Source organism: Mauremys mutica, chromosome 5 (assembly GCF_020497125.1).
Source record: "Mauremys mutica isolate MM-2020 ecotype Southern chromosome 5, ASM2049712v1, whole genome shotgun sequence".
Taxonomy (NCBI): Eukaryota; Metazoa; Chordata; order Testudines; family Geoemydidae; genus Mauremys; species Mauremys mutica.
This window is the reverse complement of record NC_059076.1, coordinates 121,032,914-121,046,421: the sequence shown is the minus strand read 5'-3', so window position 1 is coordinate 121,046,421 and position 13,508 is coordinate 121,032,914. Positions and strand designations below refer to the sequence as shown.

General features: G+C 42.9%; 1 protein-coding gene across 1 annotated transcript in view; it reads right to left on the bottom strand.

Moving 5' to 3' along the window:
• The window catches only part of HTRA3 (HtrA serine peptidase 3), a 41,687-nt gene extending 30,319 nt beyond the window's left edge, over window positions 1-11,368 (bottom strand). Inside the window, exon 1 of the mRNA XM_045019243.1 lies at window positions 10,327-11,368. Within this exon, the coding sequence (XP_044875178.1) occupies window positions 10,327-10,750 (424 nt within the window). The 5' untranslated portion in view covers window positions 10,751-11,368. The remainder of the gene's footprint in view (window positions 1-10,326) is intronic.
• Window positions 11,369-13,508: the final 2,140 nt, after the last annotated feature.

The following is a 13,508-nucleotide window of genomic DNA, read 5'->3' as shown; positions in this document are numbered from 1 at the left end:
TTTTTAATTAACTATATCGACTTAGGAAAGGGAGCTCCTGTTGCCAGCTCAATGAAGGCCTGGACTCACAGTGCAGCCTGCAGCCAGAAAAACAAACAGGATGTTAGGATGTATAGGGAAGGGGATGGAAAATAAAATGGAAGCTGTTTTAGTGCCATTATATAAATTGGTGGCACTTGCGCCTGAGTGTCTGGGTGCAGGGCTGGTCACCCCTCCTCAAAAAGTCTAGGGCAGAATTAGAGGGGATTCAGAAAAGAGTGATGGAAAAGATGGGGGACATGGAAAGGCTTTAATGTGAAGAGAGACTAAGTGGGCTGGGACTATTTACCTTAGAAAGAAGAGGTAACATGATAAAATAAGGAATGGTAGAGAGCTGGTAGATCGGGAGCATCTGCTCTTTCTTTCTTGTGACACAAGAACAAGGAGATCTCATTGGGCTACATACTCCAGCTCAGCTCACTCCTGATGGCTTGGGTAAAATGACTTGGATTTTTAGTGCAATCTGAGTTCAGTATGGAGTGGATACAATTGTAACACAAATACCAGCGAAGTGTTCCAAGGAACAAAAGCTCTCACAGATTAAGCCAACTGAAAGACAACTGGGCATTTCTCCATAGAACTCCCATCGTAGTAACAATCAGCTGTGGTTTTTCTTTTGTTGGAGCAGGATTTGCTTTTTAGTGGAAACCACACTTACATTCAGCAAGCTAAATGTATATGATATTGTGTAAATAGATGGAATGACTTGGCAGAGTTAGATGCAGCCTTTTATTTCTATGTTCATTCTCACGCACTCTGAACAATCTCTCTAACTAACCGTATACACTTGCTCCAGTACCTTGTTCGAAGGGGATTCGGCAAACAGGGATCACGTAGGTCAATCAGCTATAAGCAGTGTACAGTGCTGTTTATTTTACGTCTGCTACATGGGATTCATTTGACTTTCAAATCACAGGCAATTTGCTTGACTCTGTAGTACATCTTGTTCCAATGAAATCTACTTATAAGAGTTTAAATACTTACATACAAGTTCAGTACATGCCCTGACATGACATAATATTATTATCACGTCTTCCTATAGGTTCTCTGAAAGCCTGAGGGCCAGAACCTCAGTTGATGTGAACTGCCACAAAACTAGAGTAATCTAATGATAAATGTGGCCCTGTAGGCCAGATCTCTGCTGATGAAATCAGCATAGCTCCATTTAAAACAATAGAACTGCACCAATTTACCCTTTGTGTCTGCACCTAGGATCCTGTCTGCAGCATTTCCCTAGTCCACCAGAATCAGCAGCCACAGCAAGAGAGTGAGTCTCGCAAACAATGGATCCGTTACACATGGCTGCTCCTGCTGGACCACTAAGGAAGCATTATGAGTGGCAGCAGCTTTCCAGGTGTGATCTGTGGCAGTGGTGCACCAGTTGGGGAGTGTGCCCCCCACGGGGGTGGGGAGCACAAGAGGTTTTCTTGGAGGGCAGGAAGAAACTTCATTAATATCACTTCTCACAGCAGACTTACTAGCGCCCCATTCCCACCCTTGCTTCTGCACTGCTACTGCTGCTGGTTGCGGCACTGCCTTCAGAGCCACCCAGCTCTGAAAGCCATGCTGCTGCCTGCAGCAGCGGAGAAGTAAGGGTGGGAATGGGGTGCTAGTAAGTCTGCTGTGAGAAGTGATATTAACAAATAGTCCACAAGTGGTTAATTTGTTTTCATTTGAATTTTTTTTTAAATCTACATTTGCAGTTCGTAATACGCTGTGTTTACTACTTCCTAATAACTTTTAGCTGGTCTTATAAATTTAGTAATAAAAATTATTTTTTCATTCTGCCAACTTGCAAAAACAAACAAACAAACAAACAAACAGTTTCCAATTAGAAGTACTGGAGGGGAGAGGGTTATGACAAATCCCGTGCATGTTAAGTGGGGGCACAACTGGAAAAGTTTGTGCACCACTGATCTAGGGGAGGAGGGAAAGATAAACTGAAGAGGAGGAAGGAAAATATGGTAGGAGAGGAAGGGAAGAAGACGACGCTGGGGGGTAACAGGGGGAGAGTCACACAAACAGAGAAGGGGGGGCTGACAAAACGAGGTGGGGCAGTCCTGTACCAATGAGCACCGCCTAGCTTGGAGACAACTTTGTCCCTCTTTCCCTGGGCCAGCAAATATCAGAAGCACTGCAGACAGTATACTCAGCCATGAGGGTGATTCAGAGCCTGACTCTAGTGACTCCCTTGTGACTGGCTGGAGAAGCAAAATTTATAACTTTGTAGAAATGTTTTATATTAATTAGCAGCAGAAGACTGCCTCCAGGCCCTGGATGCCTAGAACACAGTACATATACGCAGCTCACGTACTGAGAGGGTTTGATTTGGACCAGCTGGAACAACAGATTCCAAAAAGTAAGTTATTAACATTAGAGCCTTCAACAACTGATGGTGAGTTTATATTTTTGTCTCTTAAGTAAAATAAAAGGAGAGAGAGAGAGAGGGTGCGTGGCAGAAAGAAGTGGAACTGGGCAGTGAGATATTGGATATGTCTGCACTGCAATTAAACACCTGTGGCTGGCCTGTGTCAGCTGACTTGGGCTCATGGGGCTTAAGCTGTGGGGTTATAAAATTGCAGTGTAGACATTTGGGCTCAGACTGGAGCCCAAGCTCTGGGACCCCACAAGAGGGAGGAGTCCCAGAGCCCAGGCTCCAGTCCACACCCAAATGTCTACACCACAGTTTTCCTGTCCCACAGCACAAGCCCTGTGAGCCTAAGTCAGCTCACATGGGCCAGCCGCAGGTGTTTAATTGCAGTGTAGACATACCCAATATCTCACTCCCCGTTTCCACTTATTTCTATTAAGTCTAAAATGGAGGAAGGGGAAACCCAGAGTAAAGAGGGTACAGGATACAGAATAAATAGACTTAGTTCATTTTAGGAGAGAGGTTCTATGAAGAGCTACCAATCTGATACCCAGGAGCAGTAAACTGGATTGTTCTCAATGGGAGCTGAACACATTTGAAGAACTGGACACTTAATTTAGGAGTCTACATAGGAAGTGAACTCTCTGGAAAATCTTGTCCTAATTGTGGGTGCTGAGAACTTTTGAAACTACATCAATGTTACTTTTTGAACAGTCAGAAGTCCCATATCAGTATGACAGCTTTATAATAAAGACAAAAAAAAATATATTGTGGGGACACCACATGCGTCTAAGTTTTTACAAACTCTGTCAAACTACACACAGCTCTAGACATTTGGTGGACTGTAAAGGTAAGAGCTGTAGTCTAGTATACCTTGGTATGAGTTCACCCACTGATGTACTGAGACATGCTGCATTTTTTTTCTGAAGGCACCTTGATAACATCCTTTTTGTCTATGTTATAACTATCCATTCATCCCAGATCATCCCTCAGACTCACCAAAATAAACTTGAGGATACATGAGCTATTACACACATTGAATCTATTTCCCCATGTTAAGTATCCTCACACCTTCTTGTCAAACTGTCTCAAATGGGCTATCTTGATTATCACTACAAAGGTTTTTTTTCCTCCTGCTGCTAATAGCTCATCTGAATTAATTAGCCTCTTAGAGTGGGCAACTCCCACCTTTTCATATTCTCTGTATGTATATATATCTCCTCACTATATGTTCCATTCTGTGCATCTGATGAAGTGGGCTCAGGGGTGGCTCCAGGCACCAGCACGCCAAGCGCGTGCCTGGGGCGGCAAGCCACGGGGGGCTCTCTGCCGGTCACCACGAGGGTGGCAGGCAGGCTGCCTTTGGCGGCTTGCCTGCGGAAGGTCCGCTGGTCCCGTGGTTTTGGCAGACCTCCCGCAGGCGTGCCGCCGAATCCGTGGGACCGGGGACCTCCCACAGGCAAGCCGCGGAAGGCAGCCTGCCTGCCGTGCTTGGGGCGGCTCTAGGTATTTTGCCGCCCCAAGCATGGCAGGCAGGCTGCCTTCGGCGGCTTGCCTGCGTGAGGTCCCCAGTAGCCCACAAAAGCTTATGCTCAAATACATTTGTTAATCAAAATAAGGGCATTGCATAGTATTGCACTTTGGACAGAACTGTTTCTGGACTGTCTGAATCTGTAGTTGTCTACAAGATTTCCAAAAGTGCTCATGGGGCCAGACTCTCCAAACAGTTTAGCTCCTAATTAGACATCTAAATTAAGTGAATAGATTTTCACAAGGGTTCAGCACTCAGCAGCTGCCACGGAGAACACAAAATCCTGCCCCTCTGTTTAGATGCCTCAGTGGGAGTAATTCACTGTTAGATCTTTTTTAAAAATCTGGCCCTAAGTTTTCAGTTTTATGGGATTTAACCACATACAGGTATCATTAAAATCCTCTTTGACATCACTGGGAGTTGTGGGGTTAAACCTTATGTCACTGAAAATGTAGGTGTCATGGTTATCATCTTATTACTATCTTAGATTCTGAAGTCTATAATAACTTGTGGATTTGCTGAACTGCAGAGATGATGGGCTTGATTCTGATCTCACTAACCCTCATGTAAATCTGGAAAACTCAGCTGAAGTCAATAGTTAAACCAGTGTGGAGGCAGTGAGCCAGATCCTCCACTCGGAGCAAATGGCCATAGCCCTTTTGAAGTCAATGGAAATACACCAATTTATATGGCCTATTAATAAGAGTGAGAGCAAGATGAGGCTCATTACCTTTCTGGGGGTAATATGTTATATTAAAATAGGCCATTTTGTGCTTAGTAGGAATTTGTGGTCTTCTAATTTTTAAAAAAATTCAGGTTCAGAATTAATTTAAAGTCTAAAATTGAAGAGATTTGTGTGTTTAGCTATATTATTAAGGCTTATAGAGGACTGCAACCTGACAAATGATCACTGGAGGAAAGCATTGTCCCTATTGTGCTTGGATTTGCTCATGGAAAGAAATGAAAAAGAAATAAAAAGATTATATGTCTGCTTAAAAAACAGAAACATCTGCTGGAACCATAGGATCCCAGGCAGCTTTTCTGATGAATTAAGATTAAGTTGCATAGCTGTGCATTGACCATAAAGTCTTGGTTAGTATAAGACTATGTCATGTTTCGGGCAACATATTATTATGATGGATGTCTAACATGCACAAATGAAAACAGCATGATGAGCAGCAAATATCATAATGCCACTAAATAAATCCATGGTACGCCCACATCTTGAATACTGCGTGCGGTTCTGGTCGACCCATCTCAAAAAAGATATACTAGAAAAGAATTAGAAAAAGTACAGAGGAGGGCAACAAAAATGATGAGGGGTATGGAACAGCATCCATATGAGGAGAGATTATAAACACTGGGACTGTTCAACTTAGAAAACAGATGACTAAGGGGCAATATGATAGAAGTCTTTAAAATGATGAGTGGTGTGGAGAAAGTGAATAAGGAAGTGTAATTTACTGCTTCACATAACACAAGAACCAGGAGTCACCCAATGAAATAAATAGGCAGCAGGTTTAAAACAAACACAAGGAAGTATTTCTACACACAACACACAGTCAACCTGTGGAACTCCTTGCCAGAGGATGTTGTGAAGGCCAGAAGTATAAGTGGGTTCAAAAAAGAATTAGATACGTTCATGGAAGATAGGTCCAGCAATGGCTATTAGCTGAGATGTCAGGGACACAACCCCATGTTCTGCCGAAAGCTGGGATTGGAAAACAGGGGATCGATCACTCAGTAGTTTCCCTATTCTGTTCATTCCCTCTGAAACATCTGGAACCAGCCACTATCAAAAGACAGGATACTGGACTATGTGAATCATTAGTCTGACCCAATATGGCCATTCTTATGTTCTTATAACAAACACTGAAATGGGCTTTCTCAATCTTTAGCTGCGTTAACAAAGGCAGGATGGAGCTGGATTGAAAGATACCTTCCAGCTGAGGACAGTTTGCTGCCTAGCTAGCTTCAGAAGGAGAGAGCTTCACTTTGCCTTTCTGCCTGATCTTCTTTCGCAAGCAATAAAAGCAATAAGAAATCATCAAAATGTCTCTTTCCCCTTAGATGTTCTGTACTAGAACAATAAAGTATCAAATTCTAAATGTCCTTTTGGTCACTAAATAATATTTTCCTTTTGGTCACTAAATAATATTTTCCCTTCTCCCCACAAGAGCTCAAAGCAAATGTTTTAAAACAGTCTCAGACTAAACAAAAACAGTCCAAAAAAAAAAAAAGGAATGTGCCCCTAGACTTAGAGTTTGTGTTTCCAGTTGATAGCTTGCAATGGGCTGCCCTTATTAAAATATACAGTCATAGGCTGCTTGAAGGCTCTTATGACAGCAATACAAAAAAAAAGACTCTAGTTCTTCTCTCACTTGGCCTTATTCCTCAAACATTTAAAGTAATTATATACCAAGTTGTAGCTTCAAGATTACGCACATGTACAAACAGTCGGTAAACCTCAATGTCCCAGGCAGAGCTGTGCTGGATAGATTTGTAGTCACATCTTTTCTGATTCTCTTTTCAAGTATTTAAACATTGTAGTCAACTCAACTTTTTAGGGTCTGATCCTGCAAAGAGTGAATCACATTAGTAACTTTATGCCATGTGTAGCCTTTGACTTCAACAGGACTATTCATGGCATAAAGTCCCTCTGTGCATAAATCTTTGCAAGCTTAATGCCATAAAGCCAGATCCATAGCTGACTGAAGTCAAAGGGACTCTTTCCATCAACTTCAATAGTCTTTAGATCAAGCCCCTAAATAGCTACTTACCCCCATGAGCAACTTTTGAAATATTCTATATTATATGTGTGTGTGGATATTCAGTATACGGAGCACATACACTATTTTGAAATATAATAGTTTTATTAACAGCAATTCCACTTGCATGGTGTATTAGTTATTTTCTCTGATTTTCTTACCTGGATTTTCATTGCTAAATGTGTTTATATGACAGGAAGATTTTGTTTTTCCAAGACTTCACCTGTTCCTTTCTGATCATAGAAATGGGGTTGTTCACACAGAAACCAACTCTGATGTTGCAGAAAATGATGATTCATGCAGGGAATACTGTATTAATGGCACATGAATTCTAAGGAGCTCTCAAAAACGTGTTGCATGCAAATGTCTTTAATAGTTAAGAAATTGGCAAGAGAAACACAAAACATATGTGATACACCTGCAAAATTTGAGCCTGATCTTTCAATTCTTTAGTCATTTGAATAGTTTGATTGACTTTATTGGGAGCATAAGTAATATTATTACAACTTAAAATGTTTACTTTAATGGAAGGTAAGGGTTTGCATCTTTGATTGCAAAGCATTTGTTTTCCAGGAGGGTTTAAGCTGCTATTAAAACAATGAGGAAAACATTTTTGGATGGCTTGTCTTTTTACATTTGGCATAGAAAACACAATAGAACACATTCATTTAAAAACTAAGAGCTATAGCAAAATGCTGATTCACTAAGAAAAAAAAATGAATTTGCATTGTATTAAATCAGTAACAAATTACTTGTTCTATGGCCTGATCCCAAGTTCTGCGAGTAGTCGCATGGTCATTGGGGCTACTCGCCTGAGTAAGGCTGTTCATGTTTGTAGGCTCAAGCCATTACACAGTAACAATAGTGACATCATGGTATGGTGCTTATAGGTGTGTTTGTATATACAAATGATCTATGATACTCAGTTCTTTGGATTCGACATGCCCAGTGTAAGAGTCTGTGCTGTCTTTCATGCTACTTTCTCAACAAAAGAATGTTATGAAGGAGCAGAGGTGGTCAGAAAAATGAGTGCTCTTCACCCACTCAGTCATTCTGGGCCTCTGTTTTTGACATCTATTCTTCCTCCCTCTGTCTTCCACCAGCCCCATTTTTATCCATCCACACTTATCAGAGATGTATGTCATTAGAAAGTACAGTCAGTGTTTTGTATCTCCCTATCTTAGCTAAATATACTGACTACTTAACCTCACCTACATATGTCAAACTTCTGACAAGCAAAGCAGCAGAAGTTCCAAGGTTACTCCTCCGTGCCATGGTATATTCTGTAAGGTATAGCCTAAACCACTTGGTAAAGCTATCATTAGTCTGGATATTATTTTATATACATCTGGTGGAGTGAAATTGGATCAACTTTATAATGTCAGTGTCTCCAAATTCTGAGCAATCTGCAGCCAGATTCCCTGCACAAATAGAGAAAACGTAGAAACACGACTAACTTTGAACAGTTACTTTTTTACAATCTTTTATGACAGCCATAGCATGTTACTGTTTTTAAAAGAACCATAATTTATTTCTACGCCTGCTTCATCCACTGATTCTGTCTGACCTTTGGGCGAGACATTTGGTCACTTTCAGTCAGCACAGCTGTAGAATTAAAAAAAAAATCAGAACTTCACTCTAAACCAGATGTTACATTGGAGCTGATGTTTTCCCAGGTCATAAACAAGTTGTCAAATAAAAGGAACACAAAAACAGTTACTTGAAAAAAATGTAACCTCTACCCCGCTGCTCCAAATTCCTGAATCCTATTACAGTGAACACAGGAGGATGCCATGAAGAAATGCCACATGCACTAAAACCAAAACATTCCTTAAGTCCTTAGATACAATATCAAATGCTAATTGTTATGATTAAACATTCTAAATGTTCTGAATGAATGAGTTCAAACTAAGTATTGAAAGTGTCAGAGTTAATGATTTTATATGTGATGTCTAGATAAAAGCACTTTACAACTTTAAAATTTTAGGGAGGCAAAGTGGCTCAGTAGAAAGTACAGTGGACTGGGATTTATGACATTTGTATTTTATTCTTGGCTCTGCCCCTGGCCTGCAAGATAACCTAGGACAAGTCACTCCACCTCTCTGTCTCAGTTTCCCCATCTATAAAATGGAGATAACAATATTTAGCTCCTTTCTCAAGCACTTTGAGAGCTACAGATGAAAAGTGCTATAAGAGTCTGCCAATAGGCAAGTCCCCTTTCCCTACCTACATCCTTTCCAATGAATTGTTTGCACACAGTTCTAATGGTTTTTACAACCCTTGCTAATATATTTCATCTGCCATTATTGAAGCACTAATGTGTTACTTAAAATGCCAGAATACCTACCCACTGTTGTTTTTGGGGATGTTGATGGAAACAAATGTGAAAATCAGCCGTTAAATAATTTACTAGAAAATTTGTGAACTTTTGCAAAAATAAGTAAAATTGACACTTCCAGAAAAGTCGTTCATTTTAATACCTAAAAATCAATAATTGATCACCGAAATCTTTTGAAGTTAGTAAATCCAGTTGGACATGAGCAGGGAATAGTACAATATCCTAGGGCAGGCAAAAACCATAATACCAAATTGCACTCTAAAATATTCAAATGATTTAGTTTACAAGATGAACAGACAATAGCATCCTGGTATCTTTGCCATTTCAAAATACACAAAAGCACTGTGATATGTGGGGATTACTGTATGGATGATGGACTATGGTACATTGTTACAGTAAAACAAAAAATAAGTGATATTTTAGCTTGCACCTGATAGGCTGGTTATTGTTATGTCTCTTCTTGCCCAGCTTTATACATAAGATATCACAGGTGCTTTTCTTTTTTTTTTATAGATGTATGGCAGGTCAAAACATTTCATTGTGCAAATGTAGGCATTGTGAAATGCCCCAGACTGTAAGATTTCAGTGCCCTGATTTTGACTTGGAAGGACCATTTTTAAGGGTGAAAGGATAATGCTGACCGTGCAGTCCTGGCCTTTCTATTGCTGCTTTCTTACTGCTAATAAAATGCTATGCTCACTCCTTTATATCGCTTTTCATCCAAAGATCTCAGTGTGCTTTACAAAGGAATGTAAGTCTCGTTATTCCATTTTAAACTGGTGTAAACGGAAGCACGGAGAGTGTCTTGCCCAAAGTCGCACAGCAGATCAATAGCAGAGCAGGAATAGAACACAGTACTCCTGAATCCAGGGCTCTAACCACTAGTTCACAGTGCCCATTAGTGAGTCTGATTGATCTGATATGGACAAGGCCTGAACACCCTGGCTCATTTCACATAGGCCACAAGCAACTTAGATCTTCTTCGGTTGCCAAACTGAGTAAGGCGTCTAACTGACAACAGCTCTGAGCCATCCACTCCTCCAAGATCACTTGAAATTTAAATGTTTCCTTAACTTGGAAACTGATGTGGGATGTGCATAACAGCTAAGGGGTTCATTTTCACCCACAAAACGCCTCCCTTCCCCCGCCCATTGCATCCTGTCTCCTGGGTGGAGCACGTTAAGCAGTCCCGATCACCCAAGATGGCCCTGCTGAAAGTGCAGCAGCTCAATGTTACCAGTGGTAACGATGCGGGTGGCGGTGCCCTGCATGGTCTTACCCGATTCACAGGCGCCTTTCTGGATCTGGATGACAGCTGGCAACCCCTGTTGTAAAGTCTTACGGCTCACCGCCTTCAGCTGACACACATTGTCATAGGTCCTGCCATCACTGCCGCACACCTGGTAGCTGAGCTTGCACTGGCATACGCCTTTGCCGAAGCGCTTGCCCATGGGGTGCTTGCAATCCAGGCTGTCCCCGCACGGTGGGTCTTCCTTGCGGCCACAGGAATCACCTTCTCCCGCGGCGCAGATGAGGCAGCAGTTGCAACGATCGGGGACGTAGCCGCTTGGGCAGCTGGGGCTTGGGCACTTGGAGACATCGCAACGAGCTGGACACTTGCCATTGGCCACAAAGGGCTCTGCAAAGGCCCGGCTAGAACTTAGCAGCAGCAGGAACGAAACTCGCAACAGAAAAACCGTCATCACCCGTGACACTTTTTTAATCAGGGAGAGGAAAATGTGCAAATCCAGGGGAATAACAAGGGGTGGGGGTAAGGGGGTAAGAACAGGCAAAATGTGCAATTAAAATGCAATGAGGGAATAATAGAAAAGGGAAAGTCAGGCTTTGCGCACACACAAGAAAAGGAAAGGGTTAATCTTCCTCAACAGCCCCCAGCCTGTGACTTGCGCACCCCTGCTAATGTTATGGGGCTCTCCACAATACAGGAGGGAGCAGTAGGAAGAAAGAAAACAGAGGCTGGAAAGAGGTTAAAACATGATGTCATTAAGTGAAGGCTGGGTCAGTCCATTCGCGTAGAGTAAACTTGCAAAGGCTCAGCTGCTCTCCGGGACTAGCTTGCAGGGCTGGGATTCCGAAAGCTGATTTAATCCTCAAAAAGTCTCCCCACACGGCCTCTATCTCCCCAGGTCTGCAAGGCTGTGAAGGAGTTATCGGGAGCACTGCAGGAGGAAGAGTTGCAAGAGGCAGTGAAGACAGAAGCAAGTTAAGCAAGACAGTTATATGCGGGATGTGGCTGCTGCTGCAGCTGCCTCTCAGGCGTCCCTGTCAGCAGCAGCACAGGCAGGACCAGCTGCACAGACCTCAGCTTCAGCCAGCAGTCTCAGGCCCCACCTACTCAGTGGAGAACCCTCCTCCCTTCCCTTCAAACACTCACAGGGCTACATCACGTCTGGGGTCAGCAAGCTGGCTGGGTTCAGTGCAAAGGGAAATGACTGCAGTTTACTTTGGGACAGAGGCTCGGTTTTTAATGTTTGCGTCACCACAGTAACTGTTGGTAAACAGAGCGAGGATGAAAAGCAGGAGCGAGCCCAGCGTTTCTGGGGCCCGTGGGCAGAAGGACAGAGCTACACTGTGTGAAAATGAGGGATTAACTCGCAAGCAGATGGTCCAAAATTAGCTGTGAACAATTCAGTCGCGGCATGCATGGAAATCGGAGAGGGAAGTGGCCTACGGCATCATCTTCCCTCATGTTCTTCCTCTTTCCCTCTCACCTTTGCCTTAATTAATTAACACTTATAATTTGCTGTATTTATTTGTTCAAACCACCCTACAAACATTATTAATTGTGTTCATTGTGGTAAGGCCTACCGACCAACCAAGATCAGACCCCATTGTCCTGTGAATTCCCACAACACTCTTATCAGGGCAGTGAGTATTATGATCCTCTTTTTACAGATGAGCAAATTGAGGCACAGAGAGATGATTTGCCGGACCCCCCAGAAAGGCTCAGTGGCACAGCTAGATTTGATTACAGCTCAGGGCTTCCTGACTCCCAGCTCTGGGTGAGATTCCCAACTGATGTAAATCTGCATAGATCCACTGAAATCATCATGCCTATATACACCAGCTGAGGCTCTGGCCCTTTGCCTGCAAATTACCACTAGCTGAAAACTACTTTAATTCTTACTTTTTACATTCTCATTCTTATAAAATACTTCAGTAGGAGGTAATCCCAGGGTGACCAGATGTCCCGATTTTATAGGGACAGTCCCGATTTTGGGGTCTTTTTCTTATATAGGCTCCTAATACTCCCCACCCCCATTCCGATTTTTCACATTTGCTGTCTGGTCACCCTAGGTAATACTTACACAGTACTTTGCACATATTAATTAATCCTCATAGTGCTGAGTGGTAGAGATGTAATATTATATTCCCATTTTACAGAGAGGGCAATTGTGGCATGGACTGAGGTCCAGATTGCACCCATTGACTTTAGGTGATGAATGATTTGACCAAGGCCACGAGAGGACACTGTCACGGCCAATATTAGTACTCAGGAATTTCTAGCTTCCAGTCGTCTGTTCAGACTGCACCTCTGCTTCTGTGGGTAAGTCTACACTGCAAAAACAAACCCGCGGCTGCGATTCTCAGAGAGAGGCTGGAACAATTTGTATAGTGGGGGATGCTGAGAGCCATTGAACCAAACTGTAAACCCTGTATGTAATGGAAACCAATTCAAGCCAAGGGGTGCTGCAGCACCACTATTTGCAGCACCTATGGTCTCAGAGCCCGTCAACTGATGGGCATGTGGGGCTTGTGCTATGGAGCTAAAAATAGCCGTGTAGAGGTTACTGCTTGAGCTGGAGCCTGGGCTCCAAAACCAGGTGAGGAGGGAGAGTGTCAGAGCCCAGGCTCCAGCCTGAGCAGGAACGTCTACATGGCTCACGAGATGGAGTGAGACGACTTCAGCTCTGAGACTTTGCCACAGATTTTTTTTTTTGACGTGTAGACGTATCCTGTGTCACTTTTATAGTCTGTGATCTTTGTTAACTTTATTTCCTTCTCCATCCTGCGGAGCCAATATATTTTCCCTCCTTGTTAACGCTTTCATGAACGCAAGTTGAAATCTCACGCAAGCTCTGCGCAGGAGAAAGTCCTTCTTTTTGTATGCGGATATCAGCGTTCAATGTCCAGATTCCGTAACTAGAGCATGGCCTCTGTATCAAGGGAGGCTAGGCATTGTGAAGTGCCCTCCAGATGTCGAGTTGGGCACTCTTCCACCACGTGAGCTATTGTCTGCACCCTGCCCTACAATTACAACATGAAGAAAAAATCAAAGCCAATGCAGCACGTAGCTGAGGCAACTCTGGACAAGCCAGAGAGTAGCCTGTTAAGCCTGGCCCAGTGGACAAAGAGGCAGATGCAGCGATGGACTCCTTAATTTTCTTAGGGTACATCAACACTACTCGCCAGCTCGGCGTGTAGCGATCGATCTGTTGG